Genomic DNA, 10,930 nt, shown 5'->3' with positions numbered 1-10,930 from the left:
GGTGTTACAAGGTCATGAAGACTGGAATTTCTCCAAAATTAACCAGGAGGCTAGAGCATGTTTGAACACCCATTAACCATCAGTTTCTAGAAGCATCAGCTTTTAGGACAGAGTGAAAGCACAAAGACTCTCAACCTGTAAATAACTCTAAAAGAAATTGCTGACTTTGTTTCTCACCTCCTTGGTTCAGGTGTTCACCTGAGGTGTACACCTGACTTGGAGTAGCATATAAGGTGGAGTGTGGCACAGAACAGACTGGCAGGCTCTAGCTCAGACCAGACTAACAGGCCTGGGACTGTGCCTCGACATGTTTTAAAGTCAAGTTGAGACCAGATAATGGTCAGAGAAGGCAAAAATGGTTCTCTAGAAACTGTCATGTAATTGAAAGGTTAATCATGTCTCACTTAACTGACTAATCTTCAGTAAATTGAGGCAGATGTGTACATTCATGAAGAAAACAAAAAAAGTACTTTGAATAACATCAGAACCCAAGCATCACTGTGTATCCCATCACTATTTTTCCCCCTCCCCAGCATATCTATGCACACTGGCCAATAAGCTCCACAAATACTTTGTCACACTATTTAGATGCAAGAATTACTTGAGGCAAGCCATGTTTAGCATAAGTTTATTTGCACAAGAATTTCAGAATCATTAAGGTCCAAAACCAGTTTCCAAGAATGACAAGTGACCACCACAGTGCAGAACAGTAGACAAAGTTATGTGACCAATCTCACATTTGGGCTCATCACAAATCCAAATATTTCTACTACCTTGTTTTGCCAGCTTAAAAGAAAAAAAGACTAACTTCTTCCAAAGAGGTATGAGACAGATTTTCCAAGAGCTGACTTCTTTAAATAGTAAAAATAATACAAGAGAAACATAGAAAAAAAAAAAAGGCCTTCTAAATTTCAACAGAAAGTGCAATTTTAATCAGAAAGAGACAAGCCCAATCCAGACACTTCAGTGAGTGGCCTTCTCTTCCAATAGAAGTGAGAAAAACCAGAGTGCTCCAACCATTCCCCCCAGAGCTTCTACAACTATAGCCCAGCATCCCATCTTATAAGTAGTTTCACTGAAATGAAAGAATATATATGAAATACACTTTACCATATTTAACAAATGGTCAAGTAAGACTTGGATGCAAAGGCTAGAAGTATTACTATCCATTTGCCTCTCCCAACACCCAAATTTAGTGACTATGGTCAACTTATTGCTTATTCCTGTGCCTAACAATTATGGCACCCTGACCGAATGAGTTGAGCGAGAGGGACAGTACACAAGTACCATCAGTACACTGACAGCTTAGCACTGAAGCAATTTATCCAAGTTCACTTCCAAGAGGCCTTTTCCCAAGCAATCCTATAGTGATAAGCAGAGATCACTGCCAGCATTAGTAGCTATTCTAGTGATCAGAAATCCACAAAGCCTAGGCACCAAGCATACCAAACCCTTAACCCCAGCACTCAATCTCAAAATATGGGTCTTTAAGTTTCATTAAAAAGCTTTAGGTATTTGGACTAGATTTACATACTACCTACTGTTTTGTAAACAAGATTATTTATATTAAAGTGTGAGGATCTTTTGAAAAATGGTTATTTAAAAGCAAGCAGTAGTCTTCAGCCTCCAGCTTAGTGACTGACTGAACTAGCTGAGGATAAACACAGCAACAGTTAAATCTTGAGCTGAGGGAGCATGAGGTATGCTTTACTGGACAGCTTTTCAGAGTGACCATGGATCAGCACAGGGATTTTACCAAAGTGACTAAAACCCAGTCTAACACTAGGTCTCCTTGGTACCAATTTTATCAAATAAAAAACCCCAACTATCTTACAATGAGGAAGTCACACCAATGAACTGTTAGTCAAGGGGGACTTGGCAATAAATATTGACAACAGATGCTTAACCTCAAACTGGCTAAGCTCTGCTGGGCTAATAAACTACAGGAAGAAAACAGCTATTTTAAACCACACAGTCTAGTTTACTAGAAGCCTAGTTCTGAGGAATGATGCACCAACACAAGACTTGCCATCTAGCGCTACTGCTGCTTTGTTTTGACATCACTGCCCAGAGGGAACATGTTAGGATAATAATATGAAGTATAGTAGTCTTCCTCTAACCTCCACTTGACACACAAGCAAGCAAAAGAGGATAGAGCAGGTTTGCAGAGGCATCATTAAGTATTGAAGGGAGGCAGACTCAAGCAGGCAGCCTAGACCTGGCCTACAGTCATCATTAACTTTTATGTAGCGCTCATTCTCATGTTGCTCCTTGCTACAGGGGCCACCATAAATCTGAACTCTAAGCAGCTAGCACACACCAAGTGAAGCTACTGCCACATGCAACATTAGGTTGCTAGGACAACTTGAAACAGAAAGGTGTAGACCACTTGCCAACAGTGATAAAAAGCTACTGAGCATTCCAGCTTTACCTGCCAAGCCAGGATTATTTTGAAGGCAGCGAGACAAACAGTGTCCCAGCAATCCCTTATACAGTAGGGCAAATGCAGTAGGTAGCCTGCAGCTTCAGGATACAGTTTAACTGTTCAAGAGCTTAACATGTAGCAGCCAGGCTACAAAGCATCGACATTTCTAATATGCCAGAGCAACTTAAGAAACAGACCAGGAACATAACAGTCCTGCAAAGCTTAAACCCAGGAAGTCCGCTGTTCAGAGAGCGGCCATTCAGCATAAAGCTTCCTTACAGGCCTCAGCAACAAATTACATTAGCAAAAGCACAATATTTATGGCAGGAAGCTTAAATTCTCTGTATCTCTATCTCAGTAGGAATCCATTACAGCCTTTTTTCCAGCAGTTCCTTTTCCAATAGACACCTGGCCTGATGTTCAACAGCCAAGGCATTCAAAGACTAGTAAAACACAAGTCTGTTTCAAGTTTGTGAGGATTCCTCCTGAGCATCTGACCACCTCTTCCACATGGCCTGATGCACAGGAACAGTTTCTAAAGATCAGCCAAGATCAGAGTGATGCATGAGTAAGCTGTTTGATAAGCAAATCAAACATGTTCCTCTAAGCAACAGTTTACTTCTGCAATGGGTATAGCTTAGGCTGGCTTTGAAAACATCTATTTAAGAGTTGACAGCAATTACATTTACTAAGCAAAAGACTTCCTTCTTTCTAGTGACACTCTATGCTAGGCCAAATACTGTCTTGCATGCAGAAGTTATTCATGCCTAGGTTTACATTCCAGCAGTAAGCATGCACTAAGTTTAATACTCATGACAACATTTGCATAATGTTAATTTTAAAAAGCCTTCTAAATAGTCAAAGTCTTGGGTGAGAGATGTCTTGCCTGTAAGCTACACCAAGTCCAAGCCACAGTTAATGAAGAAGGCTGGGCTGACTTTCAAGTTTAGCTGCTTAGGCTGACTACTCAGGAAGCCTTTACTAAAAAAACCACCAAACAACAAAAAAACCCACACACAACTGAAAACACCAAATTGTCTGCTTGCTACTGAAGTTACTTACAAGTCTGTTCAAAAAATTTAGCATGGTTGGCTACAGTCATTTCTAGATGGTAACGCTCCCTGCCTTCCTAAGCCAAATGAAGAAGCCTGAACAAGAGAGTAGCCTGGCTGCTCTATTGAGGCAGTCCTTACAAAGTAGCTCTGAAAAATGCAACAAACTTGCAATGTAACTAGGAAGTTTTGGTCCTATGAAGAATAAGCAGCTTTTTGCTGCTCATTCAAGTGCTGCAGTGCTATTGTTTTCCACCTTGAACAGCAACCATACACTGGTGTTTCACCCACTTTTTGTTTTACCTTCTAAGCTTAAATAATTTGTTTGCTCAGACACTTTGGTCTCACAAGCTTGCAGAGACAGCTAGAAGTCATAAAAAAAAGGTTTAGCAAACAAGTATTCTTGAACATTGCACCAGTACATATTAAATAGCTCTAAGATTTGCCTTTCTAGTCTAATTCTCTGGTTAAGCAAAGGAAATTCAAGATTGCAGTAGCAGAATCCATGTAGCAAACAATTCATTGAAAATCAACTTTTAATACCGCTATATACATAACTGGGGAACTTTTAACCTTCCACATAAAGCACAGGAGTTTCAACACAGCAAGTACAGCACATACCCTTTAGGAAGGTCAGCCCCCTACACCTCCACAGGAGTACATACTCTTCCAGAGGCTATTCCAAAAGCAGGGGTAGACTTTCAACACATACAGCTTCTGTGGAGAGCTCTGCTTAGGGTTTATATACCTCTTCAAGTGAGGGTTAAGACCAATCAAGAGGAAGAATTTTACTCTAACCACTCAAAATACCATCTCATGCAGTGACCATGTGATAGTGATAAATCAGTAAGCTTGACCCTTAAGCCGTGACAGAAAGACAAACCTTCAGGATCTGAAGTTGTACAGTAAGAAATCAATTTTAGGAGGCACTTCAGGAATTTATACTGTGGCAGGAGTGCACAACATCCTGCAGCTTATAGTGGTTTGGGGTGGTGGCTGAGGGTTTTTTGGGTTTGTTTTTTTTTTATTGCTGTGAAACTGTAAGGAATTAAGTTGTGCCAAATCTCAGTGCAAGAGCTGTGATACTTTCCAAGTGTGCCAAAAACTGTTTTGAAAGATGCAGTCCAAAAGGCTTTATCTTGATCCTGGACTCAACAGCCTAACTATTCAAACTGTGGTTCCAATCCTATTTAAGGCTTCAATTCCTCATTTCAAGGACTTTTCACATTACCAATGTTTAGATTGTGTTTTGGTGCATGTTTAGAGATGCCACCTTCCAAATTTTTGCACTCAAGAAAAATTTAACTAGTTTAAGCTTTAGAGATACTTACTAATCCATCTTTTACTAATCCATCTTCAACTTCCAAGAAACTAGTCTTGAACTTGAGGCAGGACCATATACTCCTAAGCACTACAGGAAACAACATTTAGGCCCTCTACAAGACAGACAGTATCCATATTGTTACCAGTTCCACACAGCTGGAAAGTAGAAGCAGCACAAGCATAACACAAGCTTACTCTTGCACAATGAGTTCAATAGAAAGTCGGCCAGAACTTGAACCAATGAAGTTTAGAGCAATGAGGTTAGGCAATAGAAAGTTTTGCTGCTATGGCAGGAGTAGCTTCTGCCCTGCTCAAGACATTTTACAGTCTATTCATTAATGCAGTTTATTGAATACTCCACTTAAATCACATGTTAATAGCCACTTCCAGAACTAGTAGTTACAAAACTCTACTCTTAACAGTTTGCTGCTGGTTCTCTTCTCCCAGTGAAAAGGTAATAAGGCTTCTTGGCATTTGTAGATATATATAGAAAGGTATAGAAGGTCACTGGTTTCACATTCCTACTGCACACCAGGAAACAGTCTGATGCAGCCATGTTTCCACTAGAAAGCCTCCAACTGACAGTTATTACTTGTCTATACATTCAACATCTTGGCCTTCAGTAGCATCCATTCAAGAATGCTCAAGTGAAGCAATCAATTGCAAGGCAACCAAGTGGGGTAGGGCTGGCTGTACGGCACAGGAGCATTCGCAAGATAGTAGTTGCTGAAGTTTACATCACTGACATATGGTGCCGGCTGGTAGTAACAGGTAACATTAGTGGCATTAGGGATGATGTTTTGCTCTGCCAGCACCTTGAGTGCTAGCAGAGAAATCAAGTTGAGAGTCTGCCTTCGCTCATGTCCCATGAGACAGACTGTGCTCTCATTCACCACCCTGCGCAGAATCATGAGGTAGTCATATTTGCTCCTCTCTTCTTTGGAGAAGTGGTTCTGGAGGTAGGTCTCTAGTTTGCGCTGCTGATCCAGGATGTCTGGGAAGTCTATGAAGAATCGGGAGCACATGTAGCGCTCTAGTGTTTTGATCTCATTCTTATCCATGGGCCTGAAGTCTCGTACTAAGAGGTTACTATACTTCAGAAGCCCACCACCTCTGATCTCTTCAGGATTTTTGGTAGCTATCAGCTTGTTCTGGAGGTGATCAAAAGCTGCTTCAAAATCTCCATACATGCTCTCCCCAATCACAGTTGGATGGAAGTGCTCTGACATGGGAGTTTCTGAGTAGTCATAGTAAAAGAGCAGGGAGTCCAATATGATTTGGAAGGAGTCCACACTGAACTCAAACTGCCGTCGTATACAGTCTACAAACTTCAGCTCCACATTTCTCCCATGTTTGTTAGAAAGTGATATCAAGCTCCAACGGTCAGACTCTGTGTACACTTTGACTAGCTTCTGGATGTAGGCGTCCTTCAGTGTTACTGGACTGATTTTTAGCTTGCTTACCCCTTCTGGCAAGAAATTCAAGAGGGACCGCAAGACCACATCTCGAACTAACTGAAACTCTGCCTCACTTGGAAGAGAAACTTGAAAAATGAGATCGAGGTCTTTGCATCCCAGCCCATTATCCTTGACCAGGACATGACCAGCTGCAGAGCCATTCAGGCGGACATCATGTACCACAATGCCTGCTTCATTCAGCCTACTCCGAACTGTCTGAACAATGTCCTTCAGAGATATCTTCAGTGTCGGGAAGTTACCTCGCCCATGGATCGGAACCACCTCTGTAAGAACCTCATGCAGACGGCTGACCTGCTCCCAGTTCAGTACACTGCATGACATGCAGTCTGTGCTACTTCCTTTGCCTGCCATCCTGAGGTTTTTCTTCTCCAAAGAAACTGTAGGGAGGTGAAATATTAAAGAAAAAGATAAGTCAGACTTCCTGTTTATGCTTCCTAGATACATCCCATACTCTGCTTTTCTGTCTACACACATAGAAAAATAATCCTATGTGCTAATGATTATCTGCAAGGCTTTCACTTGAAATGATACACAGCTTCTCTATTGGTGCAGCTAAAAAATTTAGTTGTCATTGTCCTTTCTTTGTTAGTAGAATTAAGTTACTTCAGCAATCTGCATCAAAGGGAAATCACCAAAGATGACTCAATCTTAAACTTCAGTAAAGCTTATCTGCAACACCAGCTGAAGCTAGATGAACCCCAAGTGCAAAGCACTTCTGAAAATTAAGCTTTGAACTTGTTTCATTACACAAAGCTCAAACTGTTCTCTCCAACTAACACAACAGTGCAAGACACTCGGGTGTTAGTTTCAGGATTTAGACATCCAGTCCACTGAAAGCACGGTAATTATGCCAGAGAGACAAGACTTCTTCCTCTTAGTAGAAGTTTTTCCTTTCTCAACCATCCAGCATCTACCACTCAGAGGATAAAGGCCAATTATACTTTGCTCCTGCAAAAAAACCACAGCACTTCAGCATCATGGACAGAATTTGAGCTGCACTCAGATAACTTCAATTTGCACTCTGGTCTTTGTAAGCAACTCTTTACCCTTCTTCAGATACATTGCATTAATCAAACTACCCTTTAGGAAATACTCATACCTGCCCCATCCTTTTATTTATTTGCAGAGGGCAAACAAGCTTGTAAGAGCTGGCATATACTCAGATGATGTGTATCATGTTAGTGTCACTCTTTAACACTAAGAACCTCACTGACCGGACTTAGTCACAGCTTCATCTAAACTTCTGCACTATAAGGAGTCTTGCCACAGTTGATCAGATCATTCTCTTGCACTTAAGTGGCTTGTGTTTTGAAGTATGTAGATACTTACATATGTTTTACAGCCATGCAGCTCTGACTGGTATTAATACACTTTTCTCTTTTTAAATGTTCCAGGTTTCTATTGTGGCCAGGTGCTTCCTGACAGCTACACACTAACTGAGGCCTCACCTTCTTCTGTCCCAAGTACTTGTGAAGACTGCAGCTGCCAAGGTCAGACTAGTCAGACTTAAACCAATTAACTCTTGCCTATCAGAAATTGTTTAAAACCCAGGCATTCCTAACATGTAACACAGTGCATGGAACACTTTTAAAGCAAGATTAAAAGAGCAGCTATTGTTATTTCATGCCTGTCCTCTTCCACCCAGCCTTTAGTTTTTGAGAAGCTCATTTGACCTGTCAGTTCCTCTACACAAGAGTCAAATCCTAGGTCAAATACACAATATAGTAACAGTGCTCCTGGGAAAGCAGCTTCTGTCCTTGAGCATGAGCTGCTGCATTACAAACTCCACTGCTGTGGGTCACATCAGCACCAGCAGGGACAAAACAAGCCTACAGTTTGCAAAATTATTAGTCCAGGACAAATCAAGGGGTTCTTCAAACTCAATCCTTAGTACTCCAACACAGCATAAATCCAAAGGCATCAAGCCCACCAGCAGTTGCCCTCAGGCACTTAAAGCATATTAAAGTACACTTGCATCATAAAAGCACCACATTTCCATTAAATCCTTCAGCTCACTAAAGAATATAAGAGTCTTCGATGACCTCTAGCTTAAGCTAGAGGTGCTTTCAGCTACTACCTCTGAGAGTGCTCCCTCTCCCCCTTCCCAGTTGTAGCCTTCTCAGCAGCTAAACCAACACACACAGCCCACGCGGTGACCAGCAAGGACCTGGAGCAGGGCTTCCCATCCCACAGGTTGGTTCAGCCTGGTGGCCCTCACTAGGAGGATAACACACGTTGCTGCCCTTGTGGGAAGACTGAAGTATTTCACTTCCAGTTCAGTAGAGTTTAATTCTCAACCTATCAGCCTATGAAGCCTCCCACCCTCAGATCACTAGTGTGCTTGCCTGCTCTGCAAGATTTATGTTAGTGACAACATGTTCTTAGAGACTTTACTGTGTTTGGGATGCTAGCAGTTCACATGCCTCTTGTTCCGCTGCCAAACTTTTCCATCACCAGAACATCCAATACCTGAAGATGCTCATTCACTAGTAGGAAAACAACTCCTAAACCAAGACAAGCACTACCTATTTTTAATACCAAGCGTAAAAAGTATTATAGCATCACTTGGATGCAGACCTCAAAACAGAGGCAGATAAGGCAAACACACCTCCCCCCTTGTCACGAAGTACAGTACTCTGCAGCAGCAGTTTTCCCTCCCATAAGACATATATACCAGCACAACACTTAAATAAAAAAAATAATTAGCCGCACCCGCAGCACCCCTGTGACACTAGAGCGTTACACGCGCCCTGCCAAGCCCAGCGGCGGCGGGGGCAGCTTCCCTCACGAGGGGCTCCCCCCCGAGAGGGGCGCGGGGGGGCCGGCAGGCTCGGCTCCGCGCACGCACCCCCGAGGCACGCGGCGCTTGCCGTTAAGTCGTTTATAAAGAGTCACGATAACTTCTAAGACCCGGTACCGAGCGCCTGCCTGGAGGGGAGCGAGCCCTCCCGCGAGGGATCCGCCGCTACCGCGCCCCGGCCCCGCCGCTCACCTCGGCCGCGCTGCCAAGCCCCGAGCGACCGCGCCAGCCTCACGCGCGCGCCCCGCCGCCCCCCGCGCCCGCCCTTTATCGCGGCGCCGCCGCCCCGCCCTCCGCCGCCGTGAGGTAACGGGCGGGCGGGGCGTGAGGCGGCGGCACCGGGAACGGCCGCCCCGGGGCCGGCAGCTGCGGCGGGGTCCCAGCCCCTCCTGCCACCAAAGTAACGGCCGCTGCGGCGGGGATCCCCGCTGTCCTGCCGCCTCAGCCCCCCTCCGCTGCCTCAGCCCTCCGTAACGGCCGCTGTGGCGGGGTTCGCCGCCTTCCCGCCGCCTCAGCCCGCCCGGGGCAGCGCGGGCGGTTTGGCCGCCGTTCGGGCCGGTGGGCGCTCGGCCCGGGAGCGCGGCGGGGATCAGAGGTGGAGAGAGGAGAGGAGAGGCCGGGGGTGGCCGCTAGCGCCATGGAGCCCTCACCCCCCGCTCCCAGGGGCTCTCCCGCAGCCTCTCCTGGCGGTCGCTTCCCGACCCCCCTCGTACGTGTACGAGCACAGGGAAGGGAAAGGAACTGCCTAAACGTTCCGAGGGAATAATGGAAGAGCGGGAAGTGGACTAGAAAGAAAAGCAAACTGCAACACGACGTGGCTTTCCCAAAGGTACCTTGTCACGGACAGAACAACTGTCAGCAGAGATCCACAGCTGCCGGGTTCTGCGGAACAGTTTACTACGGTGCCGCACCAAAAACAGCCAGACCTGGTCTTAATAAAAAAAACTGCAAGGATGCGCTCGCAAGGACGTGGCAGAAAGGTTGAAACATGCTACTGAAACCCCCAGCTGATGGGCTGTGGGTGGCACTGGAGACATGGAGGAGGACAGAGCTGTTAGACAGGAAGCAATGAGTAACTTGGAGATGCAGAGTAATAAAAACTGGCGGGCATTTAATAGTACATAGCAACACAAGGTTATGCCTAAAAGCTACAATTTCTGCTGTAAACCTTCAATGTTTCAGCAAGAGAGGAGAGAAAGGACCAGGGGTATTTGCCTTTTGTAGGATAATCAGGACTCAGAAGAGAGGGGGGGAAAAACCTCAAAACTTATCCTAGGACAGGCCAGTTGACATGTTTTCTAGTAGAGCTAAAAAACTGTTTACAAAGCATTGGGGGAGGGGGAACCCAGCACATCTGTTATACTGTTAGGTCATATGCAGAAAGATGAATTAAAACCTGCACACACACAGGCAAGAGCTGACCTTGTAAGAGGAAACTGAAAAGCTCCTCTTTGCCAAGCAAACACAGACAGACTTGTCTTGTTTCACCCACAGAGCCAAAGCTGAGCAGGAATATGGGTGGGTTAGTTTATTCATTTCTTATAATTTTCCCCAATGGTGCACCATGGGGATAAATAACAGGTAACAAAAAAAGCTATTTAAATGAAGGGATAACATTGACACAAGAATCAGATTCAAGGCAAGTTACCATCTTTTTGCCCGATGAGATAACCATGAATTCAGAGCATCACAGAAAGGAGGGAGAGGAATAAAACTAACTCATTTCAAGACAGGGCTAGAAAAGAAAATACGTAAGAGATTGTCTGTGGTGTTAAAGCGTTCAACGTGAGGATCCAGATCTCTCTCATTGTTTTTTCCTTTTTTTCTAAAACAAGAAAGAGAAATAGGGAAC

General features: G+C 44.4%; 1 protein-coding gene across 1 annotated transcript; it reads right to left on the bottom strand.

The window, feature by feature from the left end:
* Window positions 1-612: 612 nt before the first annotated feature.
* Window positions 613-9,322, bottom strand: TENT5C (terminal nucleotidyltransferase 5C). Its single transcript, XM_037390200.1, has 2 exons — window positions 9,271-9,322; window positions 613-6,655 (listed from the first exon to the last, which is right to left on the bottom strand). Exon 2 carries the CDS (start codon window positions 6,627-6,629, stop codon window positions 5,457-5,459), a length of 1,173 nt encoding a protein of 390 aa, XP_037246097.1. The 5' UTR covers window positions 6,630-6,655; window positions 9,271-9,322; the 3' UTR covers window positions 613-5,456.
* Between the last annotated feature and the right edge of the window lie 1,608 nt (window positions 9,323-10,930).

Source organism: Falco rusticolus, chromosome 5 (assembly GCF_015220075.1).
Source record: "Falco rusticolus isolate bFalRus1 chromosome 5, bFalRus1.pri, whole genome shotgun sequence".
In the NCBI taxonomy this organism is placed as follows: Eukaryota; Metazoa; Chordata; class Aves; order Falconiformes; family Falconidae; genus Falco; species Falco rusticolus.
This window is presented reverse-complemented; position numbering and strand designations above follow the sequence as displayed.

Bases quoted from the DNA above. Each gene is read 5' to 3' on its own strand.
- TENT5C (XM_037390200.1), bottom strand. From the start codon at position 6,629: ATGGCAGGCAAAGGAAGTAGCACAGACTGCATGTCATGCAGTGTACTG.